Source organism: Leptonotus elevatus, chromosome 14 (assembly GCF_054856555.1).
Source record: "Leptonotus elevatus isolate MCC_2025b chromosome 14, RoL_Lele_1.0, whole genome shotgun sequence".
NCBI lineage: Eukaryota > Metazoa > Chordata > Actinopteri > Syngnathiformes > Syngnathidae > Leptonotus > Leptonotus elevatus.
Window position 1 is genome coordinate 1,462,457 of NC_141252.1, and position 17,872 is coordinate 1,480,328.

At 43.7% G+C, this 17,872-nt stretch overlaps 3 protein-coding genes and 1 non-coding gene across 5 annotated transcripts; 3 read left to right on the forward strand and 1 right to left on the reverse strand.

Moving 5' to 3' along the window:
• Positions 1 to 359: 359 nt before the first annotated feature.
• On the forward strand, positions 360 to 5,360 carry slc22a3 (solute carrier family 22 member 3). The gene is made up of 11 exons (XM_086094722.1): positions 360 to 746; positions 1,586 to 1,689; positions 1,763 to 1,917; positions 2,042 to 2,210; positions 2,282 to 2,399; positions 2,854 to 2,954; positions 3,035 to 3,249; positions 3,323 to 3,431; positions 4,209 to 4,321; positions 4,427 to 4,526; positions 4,733 to 5,360. Exons 1-11 carry the CDS (start codon positions 360 to 362, stop codon positions 4,773 to 4,775), a joined length of 1,614 nt encoding a protein of 537 aa, XP_085950848.1. The 3' UTR covers positions 4,776 to 5,360.
• Positions 5,361 to 6,032: 672 nt separating this feature from the next.
• afdnb (afadin, adherens junction formation factor b) lies at positions 6,033 to 15,336 on the forward strand. 2 transcript variants are annotated; one of them, XM_086095235.1, is made up of 24 exons: positions 6,033 to 6,210; positions 6,723 to 6,915; positions 6,995 to 7,101; positions 7,181 to 7,287; positions 7,373 to 7,458; positions 7,547 to 7,612; positions 8,199 to 8,383; positions 8,829 to 8,974; positions 9,057 to 9,151; positions 9,317 to 9,588; positions 9,726 to 9,869; positions 10,042 to 10,240; positions 10,372 to 10,451; positions 10,591 to 10,668; positions 10,785 to 10,850; positions 10,924 to 10,997; positions 11,082 to 11,200; positions 11,267 to 11,437; positions 11,538 to 11,617; positions 11,712 to 11,855; positions 12,779 to 13,603; positions 14,678 to 14,762; positions 14,841 to 14,886; positions 15,059 to 15,336. In XM_086095235.1, exons 1-24 carry the CDS (start codon positions 6,115 to 6,117, stop codon positions 15,153 to 15,155), a joined length of 3,561 nt encoding a protein of 1,186 aa, XP_085951361.1. In that variant the 5' UTR covers positions 6,033 to 6,114; the 3' UTR covers positions 15,156 to 15,336. The 2 variants fall into 2 exon arrangements, with proteins under 2 accessions (XP_085951361.1, XP_085951362.1); XM_086095236.1 differs by having other exon boundaries at positions 6,156 to 6,210; positions 6,760 to 6,915.
• On the reverse strand, positions 14,267 to 17,380 carry dusp23b (dual specificity phosphatase 23b). Its single transcript, XM_086095237.1, has 3 exons — positions 17,213 to 17,380; positions 16,266 to 16,536; positions 14,267 to 15,711 (listed from the first exon to the last, which is right to left on the reverse strand). The coding sequence occupies exons 2-3, from the start codon at positions 16,533 to 16,535 to the stop codon at positions 15,526 to 15,528; spliced, it is 456 nt and encodes a 151-aa protein (XP_085951363.1). The 5' UTR covers position 16,536; positions 17,213 to 17,380; the 3' UTR covers positions 14,267 to 15,525.
• A 163-nt stretch (positions 17,381 to 17,543) lies between these two features.
• On the forward strand, positions 17,544 to 17,626 carry trnal-cag (transfer RNA leucine (anticodon CAG)). The gene has a single exon. It is a non-coding gene; the product is annotated as a tRNA-Leu (tRNA).
• The last annotated feature ends 246 nt before the right edge of the window (positions 17,627 to 17,872 follow it).

A 17,872-nucleotide genomic window follows, 5' to 3' on the forward strand; every position in this document is an offset into this window, starting at 1 on the left:
GTGTTTAGCGCGGCGGCCCGTACCCCACTTCAAAATCTAAGTGCTTTTACAAAGACAATATTATTTGTGACAAACACTATCAGATGATTTTCAATTCAGATCTTGTATACTTAAGACTCATTTGATTTAGTAACTCGAACGGTCAGCTGAGTAGTCAAAAGGAAACCAATGAAGAAGTTGTTTTGAAAAATGAAAGTGGACTCAGCTTGTCAAAAAGACAATAAGGTCAATGTGAAAGTCGCTTCCCTTCCAGGAAGAGACGACAAGACTGCTGATGAAAGCAGGACTTTGAGCTGCTACAGATAGCACCATATAAACAACAAACCCCCCCCACTCCTCCAAAGACATTATTAGTAGTAATGGCAGACTTCAGCGACCTCATCGTGCAAACTGGAGACTTTGGACTTTTCCAGAAGAGACTGGTGGTGCTATGTTCCCTGCCGCTGATCCCCTTCTCCTTTGTCCTGGTAGGGGTTGTTTTCCTCGGCAAGACGCCGGATCACTGGTGCGCCATCCCCGAGGCCGAGCAGCTCCGGGCGGAGTGCGGCTGGACGGCGGCGGAGGTGAGGGAAGTCACCATCCCCCGCTCGGAAGCGTCCTTCAGCCACTGCGACAGGTTCGACTTGAACCTGAGTCAGAGTAATTGCACTGAACTGGATCGACGGCGAGCCTCCAATAATAGCCTTGTGATACCTTGTGATGGCGGCTGGGCTTTTGGGAAGAGCTACTCCTCAATTGTTTCAGAGGTACTTTCACAATTTGTTCGCAGTGTTTTCTAAAGTAATGTTCAACTTCACTTTCCTGAGCTGTGCTATCACTCTAAGGGTCTCTTTTAGGTAGACACGGACGATGACTAAAAAAAGAAAAAAGGCGACTAGCAACAAATCCTGTGACTTTTGTGGTGTTGTCAAAAACTTCCGTCGACTCCGAGACCAGATGTTCACCCATTCATGGCCAGACTGCAAATAAATCGCCTTCATCCACTGAACTGTCAACTAAATTAACAACTTTTCCGACCACTCTGGTGACAATTTTTCAGAAAAAGTCTAGTTCCCTCCAGAGCATATGTTCACTAATCCAAGGCCAGACTGCAAATGTATCTGCTTTATTCACGTGTCTCACACCATTTTTTTTTTTTTTAAAGAAGAAAAATAAATATTTTTTTTGTGGTATCGAAGACTTCTTGAAGCTCCGAGTTTCCCTCCAGAGCAAGCAATGCTTACCCCTATGCAGCCTGCCTACAAATGACTCTCCTTCCTTCATGTGACTCTGTCACAAATTTTAGCAACCTTCCCAACACATCCGGCGACTATTTTCACAAAAGCCCATACAAAAACCAAAAACTAATCTAGTGATTTTTTTTGTATGGGATTATCAGAGACTCTGAGATCCCCTCCAGAGTAAGACATTTTCAGCCCTCCATTGTCAGACTATAAACAACAACAACAACAACAACAACAAAAGACAAGCAACAAATGGAGTGACTTTTGTTTGGAGACTCCAAGACTCCTTCCCGAGTAGGAGACCCCTCTGTGGGCGGTCAGGAATCTCCACCCGCTGGCTCACCAAATCTTCTGCCCCGCAGTTCTCGTTGGTGTGCGAGAGATCCTGGCTGGCTGATCTCAATCAAGTCGCGATGGCAAGTGGGCTATTCATCGGCGCTTTCGTCACTGGCTACATATCTGACAGGTTTGCCTACCAACATTTATTCTTGTAGAATAAATCTGAGAAAATGAAATGCCACAACTCGTCTTTCTCACAGGTTTGGCAGGAAGCCCTGTTTTATTGCCTTCATGTTTTGCCTCGGCATCGTGGGCGTGGGCGTCATGCTGTCACCGTGGTACCCAATGCTTCTGGCATTTCGCTTCCTGCAAGGCTTTTTTGAAAAGGGAGTGTGGACGTCCTGCTATGTATTGTGTAGGTTGACGCTTTTTTTTCCTGCAAAATTCTGATATCAAATTGAGTGAAACCTGTTCTAGGACAAAGAATTGTTGGGCTTTTCCAAATGTCTCAAAGAATCGTCAATCTAATCCAAATTCAGTGTTTGAGTTATTCAGCTCAAACAACAGGAAATTTGTGTCCATGGTGTGCCGGTCCTTCTTCTCCATCGGAATGGTGATCCTGCCTGGTTTGGCTTACCTTGTGCCCTCCTGGAAGACTTTGCAACTCATCATGACGCTACCCTTGTTCCTCTTTATCCCATACTACTGGTATCTATATTTACTGCTCTACTACATCCATATTCAAATTCAGGGCATCCATTAAAGACGTGTTTGATCAGGATAGTTCCCGAGTCTCCACGCTGGCTCTTCTCCCAAAAGAGGAACTCTGAGGCTATGAAGATCATGTCCGATGTCGCTAAGTGCAACGGGAGAAGCTTGCCACAGAACTTCGAGGAGGTGCGCTAGTCACAAATAGGACTTTGGGTGAAATTTCAGAATGTACCTAAGATGCTTTCCATGTTAACTTAAATTGGCGTTGTCTAACTATTGTGAAGGTTCAAAATGGGATGTTCTCAGAAGGAAGTGACCACAGAGATTGTCACGGAGTGCCATCGGCAGGTTGTAGAGATAGAGAGACTGGAAAAGTCACAAAAGCATAGAAGTGGACGTCCTTGGAAATTTTCTTGGCTCAAATACCTCGAGTGAATTTTACTGCTCAGCTCCGTTTTAGGGAACAGCAAGTTGTGCATAAAGTGCTGAAAGACGACCTTTGAAAGGTTAGAGTGCATTTAGGTTGATCCTAAAATTTCATCCAAAGGCCAAATATCCATAACTTTTTGTGATGACTGCATGGTCATTTTTATTTAAGAACCATGATCAAAATACAGCTACATATTTGGGTTCACTTCAGATGATTCCTCTGGAGAAGAAACAACAACATCCTGTATCTTTTCTGGACTTGTTTAGGACACCCTTCATCAGGAGGAACACATTCATTTTAATTTATGCCTGGCAAGTCAGTTTGATGATCCTCGTGGTTGGACCGGACTCCTTCCCACAGTCAAGTGTTTGCCTTCATTCCCCATCTGCAGGTTTTCCAGCAGCATAGTGTTCTACGGCCTGGTTTTGCGACTGGGGATCACGGGTGACAACCACTTCCTGGACTTCTTCATCGCTTCGGTGGTGGAGCTCCCCACGGGTCTCATTTTCTACCTGCTGGTTGACCGAATCGGCCGTCGCTCCCTGCTGGCGAGCACCAATTTAATCGGAGGCCTCGCCTGCCTCGCCGCGCCCTTCGTTTCCTCAGGTAGGTTTTGAGGTGAGCCCTGCCGCGCTCGTGTGACATAATCCTCATTTCTGTAACGGAACCTTCTCTGCAGAGTTTTCCTGGTTGAAAAAAGCTGTGGCGTTCACCGGGAGGCTCGCCATTGCGATTTCACTCGAGACGCTCAGCTTTGCAAACACAGAGCTGTATCCCACCACTCTGAGGTGTGAAAGTGGCGATTGTCTATGTTTGTCTTATACTTCCTTTTGAAGAGGACAAAGTGCAAGGTGTGTGCTGCCAGAATGAAGCAGTACAGCAGGTTTACAAGGATTAAGTAACAGTTTTTCTAAGCCTGAAACTCAGATACGCTCCAATGATTTTCTATGGCGCACTTATCCCAGCTGACTTTCGGAGAAAGGCAGGATAGGCCCCGGACGGACCGGTCATCAGTACACATACGAACAAACTCAACCCTCGCCGGCACAGGGAGGTCAAATAGACACCACTTAGGAAGGCTGGAGCAAAGGTTCGAAACAGGATAGGCAGATGTAATAAACACTACCTTGCCGCGTTGTCCTCAGACAAACTCTCAAAGATATCAAATCTTCTGCTATGTTTCTGATAACGGCAATATTGTAAATGGGTTATCTGGAGCAATAACCAATGACCAGAATAAGAGTCATTATTATAGACACTATAAATGTCATCAAATATTTTGGCATTCTTGTGCAACAGTACGTCCTCTGTCTTTTGCTAATGTAGACACTACTCACAAAAGGTTTGGGATATTTCAGGACAAACCTGAAATCCACTATTACCTTTCCAGGTCATCTTAATTTGACCTTCTCTTAACTCTTTTGCCTCCTTGATCCTTCAACCTAAAATTTACCAGAGAGATCAATAGCCCTAACGTTTTGTGAGTAGTGTAGGTGGTACAGAAAAAATATTACAATTACTTACTCATGAAGTTACTACTCGTATGACCATGTCTATTTGCATAGAAATCTGGGCGTGTGCGTGTGTTCATCAGCCTGTGACGCTGGTGTCGTCGTGGCCCCGTTGCTGCTTTACAGGCTGGCAACCTTCTGGCAGGAGCTTCCATTTTGTGTCTATGGTACTGTCGAACGTCCCGCCAACTTAATGCCACGTTCATGTCAGATGCCATTTATAAATGAATGAGGCAGTACTAGCAATCCTGTGTGTGTTTTTGTTGTTGAAGGGGTTATGTCAGTGGTTAACTGTGGCTTGGTGACATTGTTGCCGGAGATGAAAGGAGTTGCGTTACCAGAGACCATCGAGGACATGGAGAATCTAAGAAGGTACAACTACTCTTCTTTGCAGTTTAACTGGGCGGGTTGGCAGTGAATGCGTTTGTGTGCGCGTGGCGTGCTGTGTTGGTATAAAAACAATCAGTGTTAGATGTCAAAAACTGGTTTGTTTTTGTATGTAGCCCATATCTCCAGGATGTGGCATCCGCTTGAACCACCTCTAATGTTCTCTTCTCCACTTTTGTGGCTTCTTGTAGAAAACAAAACCAATCCAAAGACACGAACGTCTCGACACGATGAGACGAGGGTGTCTCAAGAAGATTTCAGCATCATTATGTACAGTATGTCAGGCCCTTTTGGAACTTAATTATTCTGACAAATGAATTGGCGCTCTGCGGGGAGTCACATGCTCTTTCGGTCATTTACTCATGTATCCTAGAGACATTTATTGTATTTCAGGTGCCCTGTCCCAAACCCCCAGAAAGCGCACCCAAATAGTAGCTCGAGGAAAGTTTGAAAAGATTAGCGCCCCAACACCAATATCATCGCTCAACATAAAGTTTGATGAACGGGTCTATAATAAAAAAACTCTCAAAGACCCATGCTAGAAAGGAGCAGGCCATTTTGAGAATTTTTTTTGACAAACTCTTCCCAGGGAAAAAGCCCAATCGGAAGCACTATCCTTGACAGTTTTGAGTGTTTTGCCGATCTAATGTATCCATTGTGTCAAAGTTTGATCATTTCAAGGACATCCAGTTATGTGTTTAATTGATTGTGTTTACAAGGCTTATCCCTCTAGTGTTCTCAAAACAAGTTATGAAATGTCCAAGATATTGATGTATGGCATCATCGTCTGTTACTTTATTCTCATTACTCATTTTTGGAATCATGTCTATTTTTCGAAAACCAATAAAGTGAATTGTGAGATTAAGTCCAACCTCTTTAGCATCTGCCTTCTTTGCTTTCTTTCTAAAGCCCAGACAACAATACCAGTGATTGTTAAAGACGTCTATTTGTACACTGTATATCTAATTGATGCATGTTTTTGTTCAAGCTTTTGTCCCAATGAACGTTTTCCCAGAAAAGGCTGAGGGAAGGCCAACAAAAGCTGCCCCACATACGTCGCGTCAACTGAATGGGATGACCTGTACGCATTAACTGTGCTGAACATCACTGGTATGAGAAGTGGGTTTCCCCTCAAATCACAAAAAAAAAATAATAATACTCTTCCTCTGATGAGAGAACGTTTGACAACCTGAGAATCACATGACGAAAACAAATAATCGTGAATGGATTTTAAGATCAAACTGCAGTCATGATGAGTTTGTGCTATTGACCAACAATGCAGATTTAAACTTGCAGGAGCATAAGGACGGAAATAACATGCCTATGAAGTACGATAGATGTCCGATTAGGAAAAAGTTCCCCGCACATAACGAAGCTCCGATGACCCGTTAAATGGGGGCAGGGGGGCTTGGAGAGGGGCTGCGGAGAGGGGATGAAGTGGGCAATTATGTTAAGACCTTGCTGAGGGGGCACAGTGAGTTTAAAGCACAAGCAAAGAAGGACGAGGACAGTTGGGAAAGTTTGTCTCGCTCAATTCCGGAAGTAATCTTGAGGTAACATTCGCCGGTGCAAAATGCCGGCTGAGGAAGATCGGGCAAAGCTGGCCAACGTCATCAGACAGTGGAATAACAACAGGCTGGACTTGTTTGAAATAAGCGAACCGGACGCAGTAAGTAACCTGGAGCTACCAAGAACTGCGCTACCGGCACCGTACGCTAGATTTCACACCTTGAGCGTGGTTTACTAAGATCCCAAAGAGCGTTAAATTGTGTGCCGACTAATGTATTGAATGCCATGGGGCTGATCTACGAAGATTGTGTACAACAGGTGTAAAAGTTGTGGACTCTCCTGTATTTGTTATAAGGTTTTGTGCTTTAGGTAGCTCTGAACTGAAAAGCAGATCTGAAAGTCATGTATGAGGTGATACGGCATGACACCCTCTTGTGACTGGCTCCAAGTTCTTGCAGTATATCATTTAGAATCTCATTGCTAAATAGATTGTTCCAAAAAAATTTGTTTCTGGTATTTCTTTTTTTTTTTTCTTTTACGTTCTCCCAGTCAACTCTCATTTTGCCTTCTCTTCACTACAATAGCTGAAGTCGCAATCCCAGGTGTTTTAACCTAGACTACCCTCTGCAAAACGATAATAGCCTAAACAATGTGTTATTTCTTTGCTATTAGAATCTAGTGTTTCAGGGTGTGATGCGTTTCTACTTAGAAGATCGTGCCGGGGGAAACGTTGCTACCAAGTGCCTGCGTTTTTGCAGCAACGCTTCGACCAGCGAGGTGGTCAAGACTCTAGCCGAGAAATTCCGTCCCGATATGAAAATGCTGAGCACTTGCTATTCCTTGTATGAGATGCACGGCAGTAAGGGTGAGAAACGACTAATAGTCCAAAAGCGGCGCTGCTCCGATGTTACAACTTGTGGTTTCTGTGTCGTGTGCACGAGAAGTACGTAAACTGGACCCAGATGAGAGACCTTTGGTGGTTCAGTTAAACTGGAACTCAGACAACCGAGAAGGACGGTTCGTGCTCAAGCAAAGCAAGGACACACTCGAGGTAAACCCGCACACTGCAACGTTCAATTAGGCATTTTAAGATATTTCTGAAAATGTCAAAATCTTTGCGATCAATAAAGGAGAGCTGTCACAACAAGCAAAAAGGGGGCGTAATACAAACCTTCAAGAGGACACTATCGAGAAAAGACAAGAAGAAAAACAAAGTGTCTGAGGAGGACAAGAACGGGTAAAAAAAATAATATATATATACTGTATAATGACTGCAATTAAATTTCTGAGAAGACCCCTTAACTAGTTAAACAAATATTTAGGGCAAGTGAAAACCCATCAAACTGCAATCCAACAACACCGGATCAGTGCACGGGAAAGAAACAGCAAGAGTGGCAGGCGGACACAAGTTAGTCATCAGTCTACATACATCCTGTAAGCATGGTGGCTTCAGGTTATTGCTTTTATATTGATTATATGACTATTAAACCCCACAGACAGTCCCCAGCCTGACTTCTTCGACCAGCTTGGTTTACCACTAGGAATTCATCTTTGCGATCACTGTGAGTACAACTACAGGGTGCTGGTGGAGAAGTAACAAAGTACAAATATTTCATTTGATTTTTCAGGTATGTGTAATAGCGTATTCTTCAAAAACACATACCGGTACCTTGTACTTTTGCCTCCTTTGTCAAAATAAGCCATTTTATTTATTTATTTATTTTAACCTCCACAGACCAAAGATGGAAATAGGGATAAGTCAACCGTGCTTTGAGATCTTGATGAATTGATTGACAACTTAAGAGACTTTTAAAGCAGAAAAAAAAACAGACAGCAGCAACATGGAGGAATATGAACCAGAAAAGCAGTAACAACGATGACAACACAGATTTGGATACGTAAGGTCTTCCGCATCCAGGGCCTTATTTAAGAGAACTGTTGGATCTGGTCAACTCCAACAATGAGGCCCAAAGTTGGCAAAAATAAAATAAAAAATCTCACAAATATTTATCATGTATTACTCTCAAGTGATTTTAAAAAGTATACATCATGACTAATGCTGCAGGGGATTATATTTTAGTGGTCTTACTGGAGGTCTTTCCCAATCCAGTACAATGTGGTTTTCTGCATGTCCTCGTGACGTTTCAGCTGAGGAGGGCTTCCTGACAGCGGTCATAAATTACGCCAACAGCGCCACGATTAACTTCAAGCTCTCGCCAGCGTACGCCCTCTACGCCGCAGGCCGTTTTGCTCTGCGACGTCTGGATGCATCGATTGGCGGCGTAACCGCCATGGCAGACAAAATGGTGGCTGCGACAAGCAAGGTCATCCAGGTAAGTCCAGGAGCATACTCTTATCACTAGTGGGCAGTTGTGGCCAAATGCTTAAGATAGTCATCTGCCACCGTGGGGACTCCGGTTCAAGACTATCCCCGGACACATGACTGCAGTGTCCTTGAGCAGTTCCACGAACTGCTCCCAGGGCGATGTTCCAGTGTGTGATAGGTCAAATGTAGGGATCATAATGTAGTGTGCCTTTCTGTATCGTATTCATGATCTCTCCAATTGTGGCCTTATGGATTAAGAGGTAGAATTAGTTGGGTATGTCTCCACTAAAAGCCGATGGACAAAAATCCTTGGCCCGTCACTGATAAGCTGTGACTGGACTAAGACAAAATGACTTGAGAGTTGCTTGTGCCTGGAAAGGTCTAGACTTGTTGCATGTCATTTGATCCCATTCCCGGTGAGAGGTCAAGGACACGCTCTGTTCATCTTCCAGAGGCAGCAGGACATCGCCAGTGCTCTCGCCTTCTGGATGGCTAACACTTCAGAGCTGCTAAACTTCTTCAAACACGACAAGGACCTCAGCAGGCTCACGCAACAAAGTCAGCTGAATCTGTCCCACCTTGTGCACAAAGCTTACAGGTAAACGTTCTCGTCTCTTTGCACAGACTCGAACCAAATCCATCTAATTCGTTTTTGATTCCATGTGTTTATATCACCCTAGTCAACTGATTCAGTGTGTACAGATTGAGCTCAGCAAGAATTTGCCAACCTTTTTGATTGATCCTGAGCAACATGGTCCTCTTCCTGCTGGGATAGGTAAAAACATCCTGCAACAATCACAATTGCCTGGCACCAAGTTACCAAGTTTACTAACCACTGCGGTTATGTTTAATGTTTGGCTTTCGCATGATTGTGCTTCTGTCGAGTCTCTTGAAACTTGAGCTTTTCAACATTTCATTTCTGCAATCGCTGTCGTTCCAGAGATGGTGCTGAACACCTTGATGAATACCATGTCGCTGCTGCGCCGCTACCGGGTCAACCCGGCCCTCGCTATTCAGCTCTTCTCCCAGCTCTTCCACTTCATCAGCGCCTGGCTCTTCAACCGCCTCATGAACCCTGACGCCAGCACCCCGGGCCTGCGCTCGCACTACTGGGGGGCGGCTCTCCGCCAGAGGTTGACCGGCATAGAAGCCTGGGCGGAGAGGCAGGGCCTGGAGCTGGCTGCTGACTGCCACCTGGGACATGTCATTCAGGTCGGGTTTTGCTTTACAGCCAACGGGATTAAAACCCCAAAGTTTGCTCTTTGAATAGTATGGGTTTGTTTTACAGCCATTCACCGAAACATACAGAGTCCGCTAAAGACCCAGGCTAAACTTTTTTTTTTAAACAGGCAACCGCGCTCCTGACCATGAATAAATACACCACACAAGATGTGAATGAGATCCAGAACACCTGTTTCAAGCTGAATTCACTGCAGCTGCGAGCTTTGTTAAGTGGTTACTTCTACGCCCCCAATGAGCCTCACATCCCAGCGGTAAGTTGTTGTCCCTTTGCCCAGACAACACACACACAAAAAAAAAGAACACTACCAACCTCTACCACCACTGTGACTTTCTTGATTGCTATGACGAGTCCAACTGTGAGAATCTTTATTTTTGACCATCTTTATTGATGTGACGCCTCAGCTGTCGACAATCTTGCTGCAGGATTTGATCGACATCGTGGTCACGGCCGCAGAGGCCTCGGCGGACAACCTAATTCATCAGGAAGGCCGAGATGTCCAGCTGGAGGAGAAGCTCGACCTTCACCTGCCCTTCCTGATGCCGGATGGGGGATACTCCTGCGACAACGTGAGAGGAATCCCTCCCGGCTTTCGGGAGTTTCTGGAGCCCATTAGCAAGAGAGGTAATGGACAAGTAAAAGGTTTGAATTGTACAAAATAAAACAGCGTAGTGGTTTATTTTCTTATCTGGAGCTTGTCTTTTTTTCCCGGTACATGTGGGATGAAAATAGAGATCCATTCCATTTCTTTGTAGGTCTCTGCTATCTAACCTCCCAGCAGAACCCGAAAGGCGATTGGACCATCTTCTTCACTGAACCAGAAACTCCATACTTGGTATATACTACACTAGACATAAAATAAGCAGAAGCTCTCTGTGTACCTTTAAGGGGTGTGGCCTAGCGAGTGACATCAGGAGCTGGAGACAGTCTTACCAGTGTTCTCATTTTTCTTCCCTCACCATTAAAACAACCAGAGAGAGCCAGAGACTGTTACAGTCACCCTGAAGAAACCTCTCAACAGTGGCATGGGGGTCAGCATTGTGGCTGCCAAGGTAACCGTGGCAACCCTGACAAAAACATCTTTTCACCAACAGTCCGTGCACAAGAACCACTGTTATCTCGCCAAATGTCTGATCTGATTAGCATCCTTGATGTAATTATGCCTCAGGGCGCAGGCCACGACCACCTTGGGATTTACATCAAGTCGATTGTCAAGGGAGGACCGGCTGAGATGGTGGGTTCAGACGAGCCCAAGTTATTCCATGGAGTGGGGGCTACAGTTTCTGAAATGTTTCCAATTTTTACAGAATGGCCTGTTGACAGCGGGGGACCAGCTGCTCAGCGTGGATGGTCAAAGCTTGCTCGGCCTCAGCCAGGAAAGGTCGGTACTGGCCACCGAGCTGACCCCAAACCCACAGAAGTTCCAGAGATCCTTTTCCGCATTTTGATGTTTCGTCCGGTTTAGGGCGGCGGCAATCATGATGCAAACCGGCCCTATTGTGACCTTAAACGTGGCTAAGTTAGGCGCCAGCTTCCACGGCCTTGCGGCTCTGCTGGGCGATCCCGTCCCCACTAGGACTTCAGGTAAAAAAAAAACATTAACATAAACGGGGATGTTTGAAAATTCTGATGAACGCTCTCATCCTGAAGTGGGTGATAGCAGCCACATCGCAGCAAATTGTAAGGAAATTCCTCTGTACATCGTCGAGGATCCTGTTCAACCAGAGCAGCCGGGGGTTCGGCACGGCCGCGGCGGGAAAAAGAATGCGCAGATCATGCAGAAGAACAGGCAATTTTATCGCTCCAACCCCAACATGGCCGGTGGGTGACGTCCATTCTGGTGTTGCGATGAGTGTGAAATACGCTAAAGGGGGTGCGGTATTTTTAGTTTTTTATTTATTTTTCCTGCGTATTCTGGCAGATTTTGCCCTGGAGGATGGAGATGAGCTCGCCAACCGAGACGTGCGAGGGAGCAAGTCACTTTCCAACCTTTGCATTGATGTATGATTTTTTTTTTCTCCTACTTAACAAGATTCAGTCGGTCTGGATTGTTTCTATGCCACACAAGCACACCCTTTTTGTCTGTTGTTATTAGACATTTCATCGAGAATATTTGACGCTCCCGACCCCCAAATCTCAGGACAAGAACACATCTGCATCCAGCCGACCGCAGCAAATGTTTCGGGTGTCTTTGAGGCCTTTGGGAGGACAAAGTGCTGTTAACAAAAGGACCTTTATGGTAAATTCATCAGTATTGCACTACTATTACATAAGGCTGGGTGGGTATTGCCAACATCACAAAAGCGTATCATTATACAGGGGTCACGATACGATACGTATCGCGATACACGTGTATCCCGATACATGGCCCTCGATTCTAATTTTGTCAATCAATTTGATTTCGTTTCAGAAGAGTTCAGTTTGATTTGAGCTTCGATTTTTTTTCAGATTCGCTTCGCTTCAGTTTAATTGAACTGAATTGAATTGATTAATTATGGAACATCAATTCTTCTTAAATATCAAGGACATGATAAAAACTCCACAAACTTTAAATTCCTGTAACTGAAGTAACTGGTTAAATGATTTAGTTTATTATTGATTGATGATAATGAAGTCATGTGTTATCATTTAAGTGTTACACAAACATTGACATCAGCATATATTTTCATGATTGTAAATATAAATTAAAAATATTCTGAATTGTCTTGAAGTACAATAAGACAGAGCATTTTGTGTAATATCTTGGTTTTCAAATAGAGGTGTTTATTGACTTACTACACATCAATGGAGCGAATTAACGACCATTTTGATTCTAAGAAACGACAATACCTTCTGTTGAGCATGGAGAAGAATTACATTTTAATTTAAGAAGTCCAAGTAGCTGTCGTGAGACTTAAGGTTGCTTTACAACTGTGCAAAGAAAGTGGAATTTGGGATTTAAAAAAATAAAAACAGATACCTTACACTCATGAAAGTAAAAAACAATGAAGTAAAAGAAGCAAAAAAAACTTTACAGAAAACTACGGACCATGTTGCTACGTTGACAAAAATGGAACATGACAAGGTGAAAGGGGGTTAACACCGCAGTAAACAATTATGACCCTTTTGTTTATTTCCTCAAAAAAGTCATAACAACACACAATCGTCTCTTTCCCTCTCCAGCGTCAAGCGCTTTCGCAGGAGAACTTGTGCGTGGACACAGGAGGCCCCCTGCTGGACAAAAGCCAGGCTATCTGGCATGGCCGAGGCGCCAAACAAAACTACCACTCGCACCTTCCCATTCGCCCGAGCTTCTCCGCCCAAAACGTCTTTGCTGACAACTGCTGCCCGGTCAAAGGGCAGCAGGGAACCCGCGCCGGAGTCTGGAAGGCCCCCTTTTCACAACAGCCCACGCCGACGCCTTCGATCCAACCCGTACGCATAGACATCCCCGTGACCAGGCACCCGGGGGTTTCTCATGCCCATCCTCCGCTTACCACATTCCAACATCGCTCCTGTCTTGTGGCACTGAGGTCAAGTCAGGCCCTCCACATAAACGGACACTCGAATCAAAGGAGTCCAAAACCCCACCTCAACTACGCATGTCCTACTCCTGCTGAGAAAAAGCTGCCTGTGCAATTGCGGCTATCCCAGCAACACGCGGCCAAACCTCAAGTGAGCATTACTCCCACAAAGCACGTTTCTTTCCAGGAACCACCGACCCAACACAAGCAGAGCGCTTGTCCGGTGGAGCCTAAAGCCCTCCGGGAACTGAACGAGACCTCCAAGCCGCACGAGGTGGAACTCCTGGAGCAGGAAATAAGGGCGCTTCAGGCCAAAGGCGAACTCGGCGCGAAGGAGACCGAACGACTGGGAAACCTGAGCCTGGAGTGGCAGTTTCAGAAGAGGCTACAAGAGATCCAACAACGGGGGGAGGACGAGGATGACGAGGATGACGAGGACTTGGACATGATGGTGATGATACAAGAGCTGGAGAAAAGAGCTCAGGTAAGCGCATTCAACCTGGAAGAACCTCACACGGCGCTGGATGCTGGGATCCAGATGGCGCAAAGAGTTCTGGAAACGTAGGAAATCCTGACATAAAAGTACACGCTGAAAACATTTGGGTAAAAAAATAACCAAAATTAAGTCAAAAAGGTACAGACCCAACTGTTTGGGTTAATCATTTAAACCAAAAAGTTGGGTCAAATGAATAACACATAAAACAACTCCAAAAATGTTGTTGTTTTGTTAAAAAAACAACAACACAAAAAGTTGCTTTTTTATTTTTGTTTGTCAAAATGAATAACCCACTAAACAACACATAAGTCTGAGTTTTGGGTTATTGTTTTGACCTAACTTTTTGGTTTATATGCTAAACCCAAAAAGTTGAGTTGATCCACAAAACAATTGTAAAAACAAAAACAACAATAAAAAAGGCAAATTTATGGATTATTCTGTTGACCCAATTTGGGGTTTTAATAAATAACCCAAAAGTGGTCTCCCAAAAGTGGGTTGTTTTGTGGGTTATTCATTTGACCCAATATTTTGGTTTAAACAAATGAACCAAATCGTTGGGTCGGTCCCCTTTTGACACAATTTGGGTTATTTTTGACCCAGTTTATGCAAAGTGAGACAAAAGAGCAACAAGCACAAGACACTATCGGATCGTCACGTGAAATGTTACTGCAATCGATTTATTGTCACTGGTTCCACTCATTCCAATCTCAGGTAACGGAAATGGATAATAACAAATTTGTCAAAGACGTTCACAAAGGAAATATCAATGTTGTTTATGGCATTATTATTTTTTGGACATTTCATTTTTTTTAAAGACCCATCAAGATAGATCAGATTAAAACTTGATATTGTTTTATTTGCCAAGACCGTTAAATGACTGAAGATGCAGTCAGTGGGTCGACTGACATTTTTGGTGTACAAAAGATACAAACAGGAAGGTCAAACAACTGGAGTCATTCTTGTGCATCTTTGACTTTTTCCTCCAGTGCTGCATTGATTACATTTTATGTATATATAAAAAAAAAAGTATGAAATGTATCAAAGACATTTTTTGTCTTCTAGAAAAAGAAAAACCCAACAGGGAATGCAAACGACGATTTGAATGAGCAGACCAAAAGTCTTGCCGCCCCAAAAGATGAGAAAACAGGTACTGGAAAACCGATTCAGAACACACTGTGCTTTCTTATCACTCGGGATTTTAATGTCATTTCTTATTTTTTGGCAGATTACATATCAAGTGTACGGCTACAAGACAACACGGCGTTTCCAGAGTGAGTGCTAAGAAAAATGACTAATTATTGTTTTGTGTCTGGTGAAACAGAGAACGACAATAGCTTTTTCTGATTGCAAGCAATCCCTGAGAACTTGAGGTTGTGTGTTGTGTGTTTTGTTTCCCATAATGAAGTCAAGTGTTAAGAAAAAAACAACTGTATTGATCCACAGGTGCCGTGAAGACGGAGCGCGAGGGATGATGTCGGCTCCCGAGAAGCTACCGTTCAAAGAGCGCCAGCGTCTGTTTTCGCTGGCATCCACTGCATAAATCAAGGCTTAAACTTTGCAAAATTTAATGTCCATACAAAGTTATGTCGAGATTAGACATGTCAGACTTTAAATACGGTACTACATTTGATCTTAGTATCCTTCAACGTCACTTTCTTTTTGGCTTAATTGTGTTTAAAGTCTCAATTTTATATTCAATAAAAAAAGTATTTCATCTTTGACATCAATGTTGATTTCTCATACAGAGTTCCCCAAATATTTGCGATTGCCATATTACGCTGATTCTTTTGGAAAACTCCAGTATATGATAAAGCATTAAAAGTAGTGCTTTGCTGCCCTGTTGGGGCATCTCTACGCAATTATAAATCTTTTTAGGCGGGGTGTCGATTACTCGCAAATAGAGGGAACATCTATTTAATGCGTTGATAAAACTGTACCACCGCCTTTTCTTGGTCGTGGGTTTCGATGGAGCCCGAGCGCAGTCGGCGGATCTCGTTGATGGCGTCGATGCCGGATATTTTCCTCGTCTTGACCAAGTAGCAGGTCAGCATGGTGCCCGTTCTTCCATGGCCGTGCATGCAGTGGACGGCCACGCCCTAGACAGGGGTCAAGTGTCAGTAAGGCCAAATCAAATGTGGCTAAATAAACGGTTCACCTTGAAATCATTCTTTGAAATTCATCCATCCATTTTCAATATCACAAATATTAGCTCAAGGTCACAGATGAGCCTGGAGATGTCTATTCACACTCGCGGTCTTTTAAATTAAATAATGCTAAAAACTGACCTAGCCTTAGAGTACCATTTTTGATCAGTTTGGTACAAATATTTGTGTGCGTTTGCAACATAGACTATACTCATATTCAGTTTTAGGCCATCAAAAAATGTGGGCCAAACTCCAAATTGCAAAACTTTGACCTTTAAGGTACCACTGAATTATGATTATGATGTCATGTTACCCCCCACAACAATGCAAACTGATCAGCATTTATCCACACAGTCTACGCCAAAATGAACTGAATATTTTTTGGGGGGTTAGGCTTAGTAAATAAAATGATAAAAGAAAAGAAATTTAATAAAAAAAATAAAAAAAAGAACCGAACTATAAACATGGCTAACCCGGAACACTGGATCCTTTCTGAAATCTTTTACCTCTCCTTTGGCATTGGCCTCCTCCACAATGGCGAGGAATGTATCAATCTGAGACGGCGACGGCGGCGTGAAGTCGGTTATCTTGATGTGATGCAGCTGCAATTTGGGACATGTGTCATAATAGGGTGGCTTGCGCTCGCACAGGCACACCAGGTGTTGGATGCCATGGTCCAGCAGATATTGGTACTCCGCCGTCATTCGGGGAAGGGCCAGTCCGGCCACTTTGCCCGGGTCCACCCAGGAGAAATTGTTTGGTGGAGAGGAAGCCATTCTGAGGGGAACGCAAGGAAGTTTTGTAAGTTCCAGGTAAGGAAGATAACCGATCTCATATCTAAAATGCGGCGTCACTGCCATCAACTGGTGGTTGTAAATCAGTAAAATTGCTGCCAAGTTTAAAATTTATAGTTGGGGTGGCATCAGACAATCTCTGACTCATTCACGTAGAAAAAAAATGAAGTAAGCTGCCATAAGAATGAATCAAATCACTTTCTAATAGAATAGTGCTTTTTGGCATGGCATTTTAAGAGTATGTTCGAGTAAGATTAAGTTATCATGAATGCTGAATTGCTGTTGTCATGTAGGTCTAAAGAAACCGGCAAAAATAATATTCATTTTATCCATTTTTGGTTGAACAAGTGCTATGTAGATAAATTGGTCTTACTAAACGGACACTACACAATTAGAAAATGAGTCTTGCTACTTGTATTTTAAACTGGTTCAAGCAAGATAAGATAATGGCATAACAGTAGCATAACAATGGATTAGAGACACAAAGCCGGCACATTTCTACAAGACTGGGGATACTGTCGTGTCGCGAAGTAATAAAGTTGAGTTTATAAACCTGGAAGACTTAAGCACAAACATGACATGCTACATGCTAACACGAGGGCTAACGCAGGTGTCACCTGACACGCATAAACCACAAAATTTGAAGGACGTGAACTCACAGCTTTTGAGTCGACTGAGAGGGCAGAGTAAAGACCGGCGGCGTCCTCAGGTCCCAAATGTGAGCAAACTGAAAGTTCGGTGCCGGCGTCCGCCCCACCCGTTACATAATAACTGCACGGTTGTTCAGGACTGAAGCACAGCATGATGGGTAGTTGCGGAACAGCCGAGCCAAAGAGGCCCCCAATTTAACATTTTCAACGTAAAATTAGAGACATTATGCGAGTTAGTGGACATAGAATACTCGTGTTACTGCTTGACTCTCATTTTACCATCCAGAAAAATGGTCTGCAATAACCTATAATTAATATTTAGGTGGACTGCTGTACATCTGTCAGGATGGCCGAGCGGTCTAAGGCGCTGCGTTCAGGTCGCAGTCTCCCCTGGAGGCGTGGGTTCGAATCCCACTTCTGACAAAATCCTTTTTGACACTTTCGCTTTAAAACGTTTTATTACTTCTTTCTCTTGAATATCTCCTGTATGTGTAAGCTTTATCCCATGTAAGTACTGTACATATAATATTCTAAGCCGTTATATGTGGCACTGTTTTAACAATAACGCACTTAAATGCTGAAAAGGAAAATAAAGAGCCATACTTAAATGTTAATGCAATTGAAGTGATTATTGTACATAAAAGTTATATATACTTGTCATATAATACT

What these genes read in the sequence shown, in the direction of transcription:
- slc22a3 (XM_086094722.1), top strand. Translation starts at nt 360, where the DNA reads ATGGCAGACTTCAGCGACCTCATCGTGCAAACTGGAGACTTTGGACTT. An exon ending in ACTCCTCAATTGTTTCAGAG is followed by an intron (nt 747 to 1,585) that starts GTACTTTCACAA and finishes TCTGCCCCGCAG; the next exon opens with TTCTCGTTGGTGTGCGAGAG. An exon ending in ACTGGCTACATATCTGACAG is followed by an intron (nt 1,690 to 1,762) that starts GTTTGCCTACCA and finishes TCTTTCTCACAG; the next exon opens with GTTTGGCAGGAAGCCCTGTT.
- afdnb (XM_086095235.1), top strand. Translation starts at nt 6,115, where the DNA reads ATGCCGGCTGAGGAAGATCGGGCAAAGCTGGCCAACGTCATCAGACAG. An exon ending in ATGAGCCTCACATCCCAGCG is followed by an intron (nt 9,870 to 10,041) that starts GTAAGTTGTTGT and finishes ATCTTGCTGCAG; the next exon opens with GATTTGATCGACATCGTGGT. An exon ending in CTCGGCCTCAGCCAGGAAAG is followed by an intron (nt 10,998 to 11,081) that starts GTCGGTACTGGC and finishes CGTCCGGTTTAG; the next exon opens with GGCGGCGGCAATCATGATGC.
- dusp23b (XM_086095237.1), bottom strand. Translation starts at nt 16,535, where the DNA reads ATGGCTTCCTCTCCACCAAACAATTTCTCCTGGGTGGACCCGGGCAAA. An exon ending in AGGCCAATGCCAAAGGAGAG is followed by an intron (nt 15,712 to 16,265) that starts GTAAAAGATTTC and finishes ACCCCTGTCTAG; the next exon opens with GGCGTGGCCGTCCACTGCAT.